The following is a 16,121-nucleotide window of genomic DNA, read 5'->3' on the forward strand; positions in this document are numbered from 1 at the left end:
GGAAAAAGAAGCAACAAATTCTTGGTGTCGGAGGCGCAAAAGGAAGGCCTCCAAGTGTCGGCTGTATCGTTCGCTGTCGACACCACGTCTGTCAGTATCTTCACTTCCGATCACCTTCCTTCTCTGAGTCCCGAGTCCGCGGGTGTCGCTGATCCGTCGCCAGGCGGTTTAGTCACGACGCGCCGCTTTCGGTGGCACGTTTTCGTGGAAGATTGTTTGGCCCCGGCTAGAAGGTACTCCAAAATGGACTTCTCATTGATTTTAGATGTTTTTTCTCTTCTTCTCTCTAACCTCCACCGGTTCTATCGTCGATCGGAGCGCGGATCGAGTGTTCGATTGATTTTCATTAAATATTCCGGCAGCACGGCACGATTCGGGACGACGGGTCGAGGAACGTGGTCATCTTTTCGGGCGGCCCATAACGGGGTGGGCATAGAAAAAAAAGGTGGAACGGAACTTCCCGACCAGTCGTAGCTACTGAATGCGATGGATCCATCATCATCGTGCCAAAGATGTGAGTTTAGTTTACCTCACTCACGCCTCAAGCGGACCTTAGGAGGAAAAAAAACAGGCGAAGCATTGCCGAGAGAAAGGCAAGAATCAAATGCAAATGTGTTAAAACCAGCTGAAGCAAATAGAAAAGTGCAGCTAATGCAAACGAGTTTCGATTTGCCCGAGCCATTACGCCGTTCATTGATCTTTCACGGTTTATGACTCATCGAGCAAAAGGCACGTTCTAGTGAAATAAAACATCAAGAAGATGTGAAGAGTCCGGCCAAAGTATCATGTTGTAAACAAGTTTATAACATGTAGAATTCATTTTAAAAATGGCAGAAATATATAAAACTCTGTCTAACATTCTTGTGACAACAGATTACACGGCCTTTAAAAGGAGATTTATTCATTACTTGGACGTAATGTAGCATATCATGGGTACAAAACGTGAAACAAGGTGTCGACTGATATTCCAAACATCTTGCTTTCTTATGGCATCTCCCTCTGCTGCGGTCCAATCGTCAATCGCTGCTCATTAAACCCCTTACCGCTTGAGTCATGCCCGTCCGGAGTTGAGCTCATCCGAAACACCAGAAGACGTTGCCAATCTCTCATGAGCTCATCCTCCGCGTGCCATTTACCCTTGTGGCTAATATAGCAAACGTTCGGTTTGCATTCTCGCAAGTCAAAAACGCCGAATGAAATCCAACCATCGTCAAGAGCGTCAAAAAACGACGCGACGTGTTCGAGACGATATCGCGCGCTTGCCGAACGGATCGTCCGGGATCGAAATCAAATATTTTCACAGAGTTATGTTTATTTACATTCCGCGGCAGTGCGGCTAAAATAATGCGCGAAAGAGCGTACGCAACATCATCTCGCGCTGGGGGAGTTTCGGTTTTTTTTCTTGCGAACGGCCCTGGAGATGGATATCTGAAGCCGACCGGCGAGTTGAGTTCGCTAGGCTCAAAACCTGCTCAAGAACCGGGCCCCCCGTCGGAATGGTGGGCGATATTTTCGGAATCACGTCAGACTTTGGTGGGTAGGCGCGCAAGCAAATATGAGCCAAAATCAATAGACAGCGCGCTCGGAAGATTTCCCCACCGCCCATTTGGGGGAACTGGAAATATGAAAACACAGATGTTTCGTGCAAGATGCGCGCCAGAATTACAATAAGACAGCATTATGCCCTTCACTGCCTGCCTTCCGGGCACTGTAATGCCACGGCTACGCTCCAAAGCGCGCTAGAGTGACGTCTGGCAGCTCCGTATCTTTCGCTCGCAGCTTCCGCAGACAGACTTCCATCAGAGTCGGGGATCAGGGAACCGAAAATCTTCCTTCTGCTCATCAAATCGCACGACACGAAGATTCATCGCCAGCCGCTTGCGAGCGCTGAAGCGGATCGGAAATGATGCGCCGTCCCCTCCCTTCCCATCGCCGGCTGCTAATCGGATGAGTTAATATCCGGAACTGTACAGTCAAGACTTTTGGGCAATGCCCCCCTCCTACCCGAGGACGATACGGGCTTGTTTGTGATTCCATTTTTCCCTCGCTTCGCATCACTTAATTCGACAAAATCCAAAACACGGCGAGCCTTCCCGGCGTTGTAAGTTTTGGCGAACGTCAGCGAGATTCCGTGCCGGGTTTTCCTTCCGCCTCGGAGGACGAAAAGCCCAAAAAATGGGATCACCGTCAACGTCGCGGAGTGGTTAAGCGGAGCTGATTATGGAGCGTCCTTCGGCGGTCGGGAAAGCGGTAGAAACCGGATTAGTTGTTGTTCTTTGCGCAACGATCTGTCTCCATTATCGGGAATCGGTGTGAGTAGATGGAAGACAGTTAGTGTTGCTAATCATTTTCACGCTTCTTGGACGTGCCTCAACAACAAGGCGCTCGAGCACTCGATGTACGGTAAAGCAAATGTAAGAAGGATTTGTCGGATTAAGTATTCACTGCACAGTGGGAAAACTGTTCCAGTGAATGAAACTATTATCGGGAGGGAAACTTACGCACGGTTTATTCACTAATACTTGCTACTTACTTTTTCCCACATCCAACAATGTGCGACGATCAAAACATGTACCTAATACTTTTCTTAGTAATAGTAGTAGTAGTAGTTTTATTTAATCATAAATTCTATAGTTTTACAAAGGAAGTTTACAATAATGTCTGCTTGTTTAACGGGTTCGATTACACCTCTCCTCATTGATTAATATTTACTTGAAATAAGATTGAATACTGGAGCGTCGTGGGATATTTGACTATACAACACATTACTGACAAACACAAATTCTTTTTGATAGCTTACAATATAATCTATTCTATATCTAACTTAACCTAACCTGACTCTATAAGTGTATACTTTTCTTAGCAAAAACAACTTATTTGGTTTCTTTGTAATAAGAATCTTATCATTAAGTTCAACTTGACAAAGCTGCAAACACACGTTCCTTGGAATGGCTAGAAAAAGTTTCAGCCGTTTTTCCACTTTTTCCACACACTTGACATAGTTTTCCCTCGTACCTGAAAGGGATAAGCACATTAGAAAAATTAACACCATGCCGTCCAATTTGCGTGGGACATCCATCACGGGAATAAAATATGCCGCAGTATCGCACGGCGAGGGAATAAAACAAAGAGCCCGGGACGCTACTTCAACGAGAAACAGTCAAAAGAAACCGTCATTAGCACGCACGGTGAACTGCACCTTCACCCCGCTTTGCACATCGGTCGTTGAAGGTGGCGTTGGTGACAAAGGGCAGAGTGTGTCCGGATGGGGAGGAGAAGCGAGCGCGCGGGACGGTTTTATGTTGTATAGCATGCACAAATGTTTCCTTTCGTGCCGAGAAGGGAACCGGCCTCGTTGTTGTCGTCCTGCGAGACGGTGTGAACACCCGCGTGCACCGACGCCCGTGGGTCGCAAGAAGGTCCTTTAAGGGGGGCGCGTAGCCTATCAAAACCAAGCACCATCATGGGGTTGGGTACTTGCAAGCCCGCCAATCCCACCTGCACCTTGTTGTGTGCAAGAAGCGTCGGCTGAAGAGCTTCACAACCCGTGTTGAGTTTTCTTTTTGTAATATTATTTCCCCCCCCCCTAGCTGGGGCGAAGGGTCGAAAGGGCGCCCGATGGTTGCATGCTTTTTTAATTAATCAATAGCCTGGCCGCGCGTCCTGGACACGCCATCGGTGATTGCTTTGGGGCGCGCGCGCCTGCGGTGGCTTAAGACTAAGGAACCTGGCATTGGCGGTATGGCGAGCGAGTCCTCGGAATATTTTACTCCGAATGGCACCTAAGCGCAAACAACAGAAAGGTGCATGACGATGATAATGTGCGCTCGGGCTGTTAATTACGAGGATGTGGTTAACGAGAGAAAAAAAACGTAGTAATAGGCGGAACACGTCACAAGACATGTTACATGACACGTACCGAGTACACTGGCCGGGGTTAAAAGGGACTGACATTTCATTTTCTCACAGAATGGTGCAAAATGGGTACCGAGGGTAGGGAAAAGGGTGCGGGTGGATTACCCGGACAACCACTCGTTGTAGGTGTGTGCACATGTAAGGGATTTCCATTGCTTCCTTCTCCGGTGGGTGTGAGAATATTCTTTCTTCTTTCCACCATGGTCTCCATTATCCTGTCATGTTGAGATCACGCTCGTCCGTTGCATGCTTTCCGGGACGCAAAAGGGAAGGCGAGAAGGACACATTATCCTTGTTACATACATCCCCTCGGTACGGTAAAACCTCCCTTAAGTCCCCTGCTCCACTTTATCAGCGGACCGAGACGGGGTTCTGTTTTTCCACCTGATCGAATGCAATTAACGTTCGAATGGCGTGGAGCGATATTAATCGATTGGAAGATTATTGGACGAACACGATGACAAGGAGTGTAAATTGAGCGATTGATCTTAAGTACTGCTGATTAATTTCAGATGGTTACTAACGATTCCTTGGCGAGCGAGCTGTCAAACGTGTTGATAATGATTCCATATCTTAAGACATGCTCATATTTGAATCTTTGCATCAGGGATCACTTTGAGTTCACCTACTCAATCATTGCGAAAAGATCAAAAAAGGGTCGGGATGATATCGTTCTTGGACGTTGTTGAGCTTCATGTGCCGAGAGAGCATCCGATAGTGATGTGTTGACTTGATTGAATCGCTTGTTTCTTAGTTTACATTTCATCTTTTACCTCAATCTTGATCGGTTGTTTATTTCTAAATAATCGAATCATCATGTTTTGCTTTGGAAGCGATTTTGTTTTAAATACTCGTCTATCATCCAATCCATCATTCGGCACCAGAAGCTGAGTGGGAGTTATTTTCGTTTGGTTTATGGCGCACTCGTCAAAAACGCATAAGTTTGCAAAAGGTACAATAAAGTCGAGATGGATGATGAAAATGAAACCATCAAAACTTACTCACATGAATTGGATGGCAGTTTTAAAGACGGTTTTATGATTACATCATTTTATTTAAACATCCTGCAAGTAATGTCAGGTGGAAAAGTGGATTTTATCACGACTCATGATTTGCCGTTTCGACCTTCAACGTTGTTTATCCTCCGCTGAATAATTTTTGCGGAAATCTAATCGTCGAATTATCCCAAAACCGGAAAACGTTTGTGTTCCTTGCGTTCTTCGGCAAGTTAAAAATAAATTCATAAACACGCAAACACAATGGCAGCATGCACAAATCTGCCAAATCGTACATTGTTATCGGCCAAACAGCTCCGGCTCCACAAATGGTCCCTCATCGATATGCAAACCCTCGGTCGGCACGAAATTCCACCGAACCAAAAAGCAACGTGCCCCGGCTTGTTGTCGGCTTGTTCAATCGAGTCGAGCCCATCGTTCTTGGAAGTGCGTATGCTTCCTTCGCAAAGGGTCCCCCGGAAGGAGTCGCCCGCCATGATCGGCCTTGGAAGCCTTGCAGGTTCTTGGTTCTTCTGGCGAACCTAACTGTACGGGAGGAGTTTTGTCGCGGCCCGAAGTACGTGACCGGAGCTGTCAATGAGGTTTGGTGGAGTTTGGTTTTTCCGCGAAACCACCGTTTGGCCAATCGAGAGGAAGAGAGATTTATTCGACCGAACCATGTCAGTTGCCTGCGAGTCCGTTTGCTTTTCCGTTAGTCATAATTTGACTTTGCGCACGACGTTGAGTTTGCCTTTCGTCCCGCGGTTCCTAACGAAACATAGGAACGTCAATTCGCTCGAATAAATTCCAAACAGTTGTAATATCAATTCCACATCAAGCATATCTTCCAGCACGACTCGAGCGCGGTGAAATTCACCCAACGCAATCATATTAAACCCAGCTGGTACCGAACCAACATCTCGAGCAACATGTGTCCTCAAGGCCCTTCACAGAAAGCAGCTGCGGATGGTCCGGAAGGACCCTCCGTTCGGTTCGCAGCAGGTTTCAGGGAGTTTTATTTATTGTTTGCCTACCTTTCGGAGCGCCAGACCACGCGCGACGATCGTCTTGCCGTTGCATCGTGACAGCGAACATCGGAGTACATCGTCATCAGGAGGGTAGGGGAGCATATCTCACCAGCCTGGTACATGTTTCACCGCGCGAGAGCTCGGCCCCTTTTCCTCCCGGATCCGATATACATCCGTCACGTAGGAACACGGTGTTACGGTAATTTATTAGGCTTCCACGCGCGCTTCCACGCCGTCGAGGTTGTCCACGAAAACACGAAAACGCGCGGCGACGTGGTTTCGCTGCAACTCCTCCAGCTCACGGTTGGACGTCCGGAACTGCAAGATGCCCTTGGGGGTTGTGTGGCGCAAAATTATGAACGTTGCATTTGCTTCCCCCAGCTCGAGCTGGTTGAGTATGGCGCATAGTCTTCTTTCTTGTTCGGTTTCAATTGTATCCTGCCAATATACCGGACGATGCCGTGAGCGCACGATTGGCAACACACGACGAACGCTGGCGAACCATAACTGGCGTCGACGGGGTTTTGTAATGGGCTTTAATGGGATCAATTTGTGCACGATGGTGAAAAAACACTGCTTTCGAGTTTAATTTCCCCAATGAGGTTTCGTTCGCGTTGAGTCATGCTGTGGACGATGACACACATTGCTTCTAGAAGGGCATAACTAATTGGTTAAAGTTCCATTCTATTTAAACTCGATTGAGTATGTTCAAAATCTTCAACATTCAATGCATTTCTACTTGACCTATGAGGATCTCCTTTAGTTCTTTAAACTACTAGAAGTACAACAATCCTTTCTCCATAGTGTGGTGTTCGTCTATAAGACATTCATAATGCTCACAAGAAATTCCCTAAGCCATTGCGCCATAACTTAATCCCGCTTGCTCCTGAAAGTGGCTAAACGAGCAATAATCCCGTCCATCTTTCGCCGCGCTTCAAAGGAAGGCCTCCAAAACAGAACACATCAAACCAATCTCGTCCGGCGCACGCCACTCAAACCGGTGGCCACGTTCTTAACGTTTTGATTAACACCAACCACGGCGCAACTCTTGCGGGCCGGTGAAGTGCAATTCTCGGTAGAAACATACAGACGCACACACTTGGCGAACATAAACCGCCGGAGGTGGTTTTTACATATCCGCGGGGTTCCGTAGCCAACCGTAACCGTCTGAGCCAACTCCGAAACTCCATCTTTCTTTCGTTCGCGCAAAAAAAAAAACGAACGAGAACGAGAAGAACGCGACCGTAAATTGAAGTCACGATCTTATTCTCATCCGTCAACCAGAAGTGACAGTCCGTTTACCGAGCCGTCGAGTGATCGTGGCGCGCCGACTCTGTAAAGCAAACGCTACCGGGACTGCTTTCAATTAAAGTAAAACGAAACATTTTGTTCCTTTTTCGGGAGATCTGGTTACTGGAGTGTGGGGGGGTTGGGGCTTGATTGTGGTGGATGGGTTTCAATTAAATTTTGAAGAGATGAACTTTTGAACCCCAGGTCTCAATGCTGCAATTATAATCACGTTCAACTGATGCTTCTCCATCCGTTGCTAACAAGTGATAACGTACTATTTTCGAAGCATCGTTTTGAAGGGAGAGGAAATCTTAGCGAAAATATAATTGAAACTATACCCTATCATTATTTTAGCCTTTGTGTTTTAGCCTGTTTTATACTCTTTACCTCCGACGTAACGAATGTTGGATTCCTTAAGTTCTCCTCGGAAATGTTGCCCGACTGCCTTCAACCGGTGGAGTTGATGAACATGCACTTCAGACACCTTCAACTGCGCCAAATGATGCTCTTTTTATGATTCCTTCTATTTACTCTTGCTCCCCCCCCCCCCCTACCCCCCCTCCCTTCAAGCGGATACCACGTGAGCAGTCCGTCGTAAAGATGAATTTAATTAAAATTTATGATATCATTTACCCGTCGTAATTAAAACGCGCTGGCGCATTATGCTCGCACCTCCATCCGGCGGTTTTCTGCGCTCGGTGTGGTCGTTTGCTGAAGAAAATCTAAGGGGTTTTCCGCAAAGCAAGACCGGAAAGGAACGTTTGCACCGTGACTTACGAACTGAACAGATTAAGTTATAAAATGTGGTGATGAGATTAACTATTCGAGCAATTATAATATTAGGTGATCATTATTAAGAATTTTTGCAACGATCATAGCACTCATGGATTTAGTATAAATTAGAGTTGTGTAAATCAGATTCAGATTCATGAATCTGAATGAATCTCTGCGTTATAAGGGATTCATGAATCTTTCGTCGAGAGTCATTAATCCTGAAAACACATCAACTGATGAACCCCTTTTTCTTTGGTCGCATTATTCACCCCTATGAAAGAATCGAGGAGATTCATGACAGAGCCATGAAAGATTCATAATGATTCATTAAGGTTTCTAAAGATTCATGAAGATTCATTAAGGTTTTGAAAGATTCATTAAACTTTGAAGATACGAATACGCAAAGATTCATGAATCCATCTGAATGAATCTTAGGTGAAAGATTCATATGAATGAATCTCGCGAAAAGATTAATTAAGCACAACACTAGTATAAATGCATCCGTTAGTAGCATGTTGTTTATTTGAACGTAAAGTAGATCACATAAAACTTATCTAACAACTTATTTCCATTTTTTTACAGATTCGACCAGTTAAAACGTTTCCACGAACGAGTCCACCATCGTCCATCCAAAAAGGATATGGCTACACGAAAGTGATTGCTACTGATTGCACCCCAGTCGCGTCGCGTGTCCTGTCCCGTTCCCGAAAGTGCGTGTGCGCGTGTGTATGAAGGTGTGTCTTCATGGAGGTGTAAGTGCACACATCGATTTGCTCGCTTGCAGAAACGAGTGAATCCGATAGTGGCAGAGTGAAGCCGAGCGATATAGAGGAATATCCATTCGACTCCGACTCAACGATAGCCGTTACGGAGCGGAGCCGTTATTCAGTTTTTCCCCCATTTTACTCACGCGGTGTACCGGTCGACATTTGAATGCCAATATGGCCGTCATCCGCTCGCCGGAAGTGCTGGTGAACGTTAGCACGTGGTGGATACGGTTCGTGCTGGTGCTGCTGTTCCTGCAGGTGTTCCTGGACGTCGAGACGCTCGATCTAGGTAAGTGTGCGCCTCTGGTGCGTCTGTGCGCTCCCTCCAGAGCTCGATTGATTTACCATTAGTTTCGCAAACACCGACCACCCGGGTAAAGGGGGTTCCGGCAAGAAACTGCCATTCGAGCAACCCGATGTTTGTGTCGCGCTGATGAAATTTACTCCCGGCCAATCTTCGCCCTTCTGCTGCCATGAAGGGTAGAACGAGCTGGTGTGTCGGAGATTCATTAAGCCGGAGGTAATAATCGGCCGCGTTTATCATTGCGCCGGGGCATCTGACGCGTTCGCGGAATCGAACCGGTGTCGGAGTGAAAAACCTCCCCGTTCTGGCGGCAGATGATTGGATCTGTTGACATCAGATCTCATGAAATCCCGCGATGGCATTTAACGAGCAAAAAACGGAGCTTAAAAAATGCAAAGAGAACTCCGAACTCACGGTGCCCGGATAGGTTGCGAGATGCTGGCGAAGCTCTCTGGCGCGCGAGTCGATTTTTTATGGGGCGCCACACGGCGGATCGGCTGTGGATGGCGTTGCGACAAGTGAATAATAATTTAGTCAAACAACCTTATCAATCAGCGAAATAGGCATCATCAACAATCGGTGTCGGTAACGAACTATGAAATGAAGCTCCCGGTGGTGTCGGGCAGAGCTTTAGGTGTCGCTGGTACGAACTGGACCGTTCGGTTGAGTTCCTGCTTTGGCGCTTTAATTGGAAAACGGTTCTGTTGAAAGGAGGGACTGAAAAAAAGGTTATATGTAACATGATACGTTACTAGGAAGAAGCGTGCATATGTGTGTTCTGTAGTCAAAACATGTTGGAATGAACTTTGACGTGTCAAAGCACTATATGTTTACGAAGTAACTCCTTAATTTTTCTTAGAACTTTTATATGTTTAGCACGAAGTTATAAATTCTTGTATCAAACCGGCTTTCTTGGTATCGTTTGATCCTCAGCTATTAACCTGTAACAGTTACATAAATTATTCCTTACCTCAGGAAATGAGAAGTAATCATGCACACCGAAAGCTCGTGCTTGTAAATTGCATTGATGCAGGTCACACGTCCTTTCAGGCGGAAACCTCAAGCATTTCAATTGATTGCAAATTTCCGACCAAACTTCTCGCCGGGAACCACCCGATCACCTCATTATTGCAAAAGACATGCACAATTATTTCAAAACCAAGCTCATTGCAAACTTTACCAGACCCTGGTTGCAGCTCGGGGGGGAAAGGGTTCCCGTCGCCACTGGAATGCGGGGGAGAAGGGTAGGTCGGTTTCCTCCAATCGATTTACATCCGACCGCGCGCGCGCGTTTGTGAAACCAAGGTGAAAATTTCCCGTCAGCGAAAATGAGCTTCTATGGACCGCAGCCCCTCGTGTGTGGCATGTTCCACTCACCTCACAACGCCATCGTGCTTTTCCGGGTAGGGTTCACGCCACACGCTTTGATGTGCACCCGAAAACCGCCCCCTCAAAGTGGGGGGTGGGTGCGAAAATGCACATGAAATGCAACCCACCTTGCATGATGATGATGATGGTTCAAAGAAGCTGCACAAGCTGCACATTCCTGAACCGGCACAATGTCACTCTCATTCAGCGTGGGTGCGTGTGTGTGAGTGTAGGTCGGTGTGCACATTTGCGAGAAATTTAGGAAGCAAATTTTATGGTTCGGAATTTGTAATTTACCACCACCACCGTTGGGTTTTGCCGCTGCCCAACATACTTCCACCCATTCCCTGGCCGTATAGACTTTGCCTGTCGTAATGAGGAACCAAACCTGCTCTATCCGCACCTAGCGGCGCAAGTCCATTGACTAAACTTTATCTATTCAACGCTCTACATTTCGAATACTTCACCCTAGACGGTTGGAATGTTGTGGTTGTAAGCGTTGTTTTTTCCCAATGCAGATACATTCTGCAGCGTGATTCTAGTCCAATCTATTCCAAAATGCAGTTCTTGTTGGAGTGCAGCAGCTTTTTAATGCAGTTATTTAGTGCACAGGCTCTAAGCTAAAGCCTATCCATTCCATCCAGATCCGCGTTGAGTGCGTTTGAAAATGGCTCATGGCTTTACGTTTGTGGTATCTATGAAGATCGTTTCTGCTCGCCAAAATTCCAAATGCTCCTTTTCATAATTCCTTTTCTTAAACGTCGGTAATTTTAGTGCACGCCAAGGGTAGCTTGAAATTTATGGGAATGATTGAGACTCTTCTCCTGAACTCCAACCACCAAACTTTGGGCCAGATGGTTGAGAAAATTCGCAACCGATTTGGGGTTTGAACACTTCAAATTCAAAAATCGATTAAATCCCAAACGAAACCTTGTGCACTAGAGCTGGATGGACTTTTCCGGAGTTTCATATCTGGCCAGATTTGCTGGCGCAGTGTCGGTGGTTGGAAAGGAACGGTAAACGATGGGTTCATTTCGAGTCATTATTCCTGCTGGTGAATGAGAAGAAATCGTCCAGAACTGCGGGAGGCGGGGTGAAAATGCGAGATACTTACTGTCCTATCTTTTTTTGCATACGGCGAAAAAGCATCCTCCCACAGTACAACGGTACGGTGGAAAACCTCTGGCCGAAAGGATACCGAACGGACAAGTTTTTGCAACCAATCATCGTTCATCGCCGGTGCGAGTGGGGGTGGTTGGAAAGCCGGTGGTTGCGAGGGGGAAGGGGGTAGTGAAACAGACTCAGGCACGTTTTGGGCGCTCGGCGAGAGTCCACGGGTCTGGTATTGATTTTATTTATTTACACAAAGTTTTCCGTTTAACTTTCCACACCGCCAGCGGCCCACCGGTGGGGGGCTTTTTCCATTTTCCATCTGGGCTGCCGGTACGGGCACTCATATTTTCACCGCTGGTCTCCGACTCGTCGTTTCTCTCGCAGGCACAATCTCGTTTCTGCATTGTAAGCCTTATGCTTCCGTTTCGGAGAACTCGTCTCATATTTCCTATTACTAATTGCACGAAGAACGGGATGGAAGGGGGGGAGGAGTGGGAGGGAGGGACTGTCTATGCTCCAAACCGGGATGGACCGGCTGCAAACATCTTCATTTAACGATCTCCAGACAATGTTGCTCTTCTCACTTTTCGCACCGGCCGACGGAATGCGGCCAGGCATTGGAACCCTCCAGTGGAAAGGAGGTTGTGTGCGAGTGGGCTTGGGGGAAATACATCGGAAATATGTTCTACGGACATAGTGCTCCCATGCCGCCCGAGGCACCGAAGTGCAAACAGTCACGCCGTCCCGTGCCGAACACCGAGGAGGCCGGAGAGTAAAAGTTATCACTTTTCATTTCGTTTTAAATTTTTGTCATGAATCAGTTCAGTTCCCGGGGAGTAGTAGGGTTTTATGCTGGAGAAATGTGGCTGCACAGTCTGTAATGTAGCGTCCCGGGAGCAGTTCCGGGAACGGAGGCTTCACTCTGGTTCGTTTTGGTACTCCCATTCGACAAACATCAGATCCCGATGACCTGTTGGGCTGACTACAACCGGGAGGAGATGGCAGTGAGGAGCATAATTTCAATTTCAACACAACATTTGTACACTGACACAACGGACCCTTGGTCCCCCTGATAGATAGATGGAAGGGCGTCGGAACATATTCCACCCCCCGACGCTCCTTCCCGAAAATGTCCGCCAGAAATCACAACTTCTCATTCTAAACCGAACACATATGGAACGGGCAAGAGAGAATTACGACCAACTTGCAGAAAAAGATGCACAAACGTTCAAACAAACACACCCACACACTATTTGCGGTCGTTAAAATATGCAAATAAAGTTCCCGGGGCAGTTTTTACCCAGTTTTGTGTGAGGCTTAAGGAGATAACTTTGACTTTCGACCCCGAAGAGTTTGAGAGCCGGACGAAGAGCTTCGCGTCGGTCGTCAGTTCGTTTGCAATACTTCCGCTGTCAGGCGTTTAAGCAAGAGTCAAGACTGAGAGAGGGAACGATGGCCCCCTGCCCTCGCCAAACCAATTTGCTCAACTTGTAAAGCCACAAATTGGTCGTAAAGTTGCACATACACTATCCATTCTAAGTTTTGCATTAAACTCCGGCAAGGTTTGCTATTGTTGTGTTTGGCTACGACTGGATTGCGTATGCGCTTTATGTTTCACTTTCATTTGAATGGAACCTAATTAGGTAGAAGTTCCTGTGCAACTTCATGAGTTAAAAGTATATTTTTTTGTGATATAAGAATATTAGATCTTTTAAGTATTTTTAAATTTTACCACCCCAACTTTGGGTTAAAAATCATTCAAGTCAAGGTTCAAAAGCGAAAATCTTTTCTGAAAACGACTCACTGGACTGGACATAACTTTCCGCCACAGAAGGCGAATGAATAATTTACAACAGATGCTGCTGAACTTTGGGAAAATTGGGAACCATTAATCATTCTCCAGTTGCGCCCGTGTATGTGTGTGCATGTGCCCATGTTGATGCAGAGGTCTGTAATTTTCTTTATGGTTTCTAAGATGCGAAATATTTGCGAGTTAATCATCTCCCTCCCGATCCACGAAAATGGTATCCTCTGGTTCAGCCTCGCTCGGTTCCATTTCTCACAAAAGCCACACCGTGAAGTTGCGCTAAAGAGTGGTATATCAAGCCAACGATCCTACAATTAACGTTTTAAAATGATCAATGAAGTCAATTTACCTCCGTCCAATGCTTGACCGGGAACGTGCCAATTTGGTGGACCATTCGTTTTCATCTCGGTTCCGATGTGAAAATCGCTTTCCGTATGGTTTAAACTTTATGCTGTCTGGTAATTGAAATTTGGAACACTTTGCTGAATTTATTATTCCATCATGTAACATTACCCGAATTTGTGATGGAACAAAACGGAGTTAAAGAAATTCGCACAAAACGAGTGTTTGCTGAAAAATAGCATACAATAAAATTTAAATTTTCATTGACTTCTTTGAGAGGCTTATGCAAAAGGCATGGTACTGTGAAAAAAAATGTTATTTATTAGAAGGGTGTGGTCCTCCCGATTCCTATTTAAATTTGTATGTATCGGGTTCCAACACCTCATCGAAAGCATTCACAATCCAAATTGATATCTTTATCGATATCTACAGTATGTCCCATAAAAAAATGCGAAAATTTTCAATGCTTATTTTTGGGTAACTTTAAACGTTATTTTTACGGTGGTCATGTGTGTGTGTAATCATCTGGTAGTATACTATGAGAAGATGTAACCAAAGAAGTGATTCTCGAGTAATAAAGTTGAGAAAAATGTACGTTAATACATTGTGATTAGTTTACTGCTCGCCCAAATGCCCGTAAAACAAATTGTATCGATCGCGGGATGCCACCTGGCTACTGTTTACCGTATCCAACGATCACTCCTTGATGGACCACATCCCATGATGCCAGGAAGTGGCCATTCACGGTCCACTCGCACGCCAAAGGGCATCAGATCAATGAGGGGTTGAGTGAGACAAAATCGTAGCAGATCGATTAGGAAATCGGCTAAGGAAGCCGATATTTCAAAATCTACCATGCATCGGTTGATCAAACATGACTTGAAATGTTCGTCCAGAGTCAGAGTAAAGCGTCACCTTGTAACAGACCGAATCAAACAACTACGGCTGGAGTTCTCGACACGTTTGGTGTCAACATCAAAACAAAAGAATACCGTCGTCGTATTCTCTGATGAAAAAATGTCCATCGTCGATCCCGTGTCTAACACACGTACAGACAGGTTTATAACTCCCAAGAAGATTGAGGATGTTCCAGAGACCCTGAAAATCAAGTTTACAACCAAACATTCGGCCGGAGTCATAGATTTTGAGACCATTTCGCCCAATAGCTTTAAAATGCCATCAGCATTCATCAAAGCTGAATTAAAATTTAATACCGAGGTTAATTTGAACATTTTGTAGGACCACGTTCTGCCATGGATAAAAGCAAACTTTGGAGCACAAAAACACATCATTTTCCAATAGGTTGGAGCCCCGTGACGTACTTCAAAAAGGACTCAACTATGGCTGAATAAAAACATGGAATTTTGGGCTATTACATTTGACCTCCCACCAGTCCGGACTTGAATCCTTTGGATTAAACAACATGGGCACATGCTCAGGTTAAAGCCTGTGAACGTTCTAGCACCATCGTTGGATCCCTGACAGCTACAATTGCCAAGGCGTGGATCTCGAAAACTGATTCATACATTGAGAAGATATGCTCTCGATTTTGTCCCCGTATGGAGGAGGCGATCAAGAAAAATGGTATACCAAATTATTAATGTAATCATTTAAAGCTTAAAAAACGATTCCCTTCCTTAAATTACAATTTGTTTGATTATTTTGTTTGAAAAAAATTATTTGAATCTAAGGTACCGATTTTCGCATTTTTTTATGGGACATACTGTAGAGTTTCAGAAGAGTTATAAGAAGAGTATGAAATAAGCAATCTTTTTTAAATTTATTGATTTGGAATCTTTCGATTCAAATTTCAAACTCAACCAGGAATGTTGTTCGAGGTTGGATAAAAAGATGCAACTTCTCGTGCGCTTCCCTTGTTGAGCTTTTCCAATAAAAGCCATTTGTTTTCCTTCCACATCTTCTTGCATGTTTGATGAAATCTTTGATTACATTTTTTTTTTTGGTTCAAATTCGCGCGAAACCACATTTTGTGGTCGATTGGTCGATTTCGCACCGTTCCGGGACGGTCACTGTTCCGACCTCATGTCGTTGATTGCCCCTTGGGAGCTTGTTATAATTTCATTTTTAATTTCCGAACCGACGGCAAGGCGGGTTTTTTAAGGGATCGGCCACATCCAGCCCTCTTTCTACAGCGACGTTCGGATTAGTATCGGGTCGCCGGCACGCTCTCGATACCTTTTTTCGCCGAAGGGTCGGCGCATCCTTGCGGTTGATTACATTTTGTGAATCTTTTACCTTATTATATTACTCCCGAGCCTACGTTCTGTTCTGGAAAGCCGGGAAAAAGGGCACGGAATAAGGGCACGGTGCACACGCGATGGTTAACCGAAGCATAATCGGTTCGGCCCCGAAATATAGGGAGATCCCAAAATAAAAAAAGGATCATAACCACCATCC

At 45.6% G+C, this 16,121-nt stretch overlaps 1 protein-coding gene across 1 annotated transcript in view; it reads left to right on the forward strand.

The window, feature by feature from the left end:
• The first annotated feature begins 8,943 nt into the window (after positions 1–8,943).
• Positions 8,944–16,121, forward strand: part of LOC131262254 (discoidin domain-containing receptor tyrosine kinase B) — a 107,227-nt gene continuing 100,049 nt past the window's right edge. The window contains exon 1 of the mRNA XM_058264218.1: positions 8,944–9,058. Within this exon, the coding sequence (XP_058120201.1) occupies positions 8,944–9,058 (115 nt within the window). The remainder of the gene's footprint in view (positions 9,059–16,121) is intronic.

This window comes from Anopheles coustani, chromosome 2 (assembly GCF_943734705.1).
Source record: "Anopheles coustani chromosome 2, idAnoCousDA_361_x.2, whole genome shotgun sequence".
Taxonomy (NCBI): Eukaryota; Metazoa; Arthropoda; class Insecta; order Diptera; family Culicidae; genus Anopheles; species Anopheles coustani.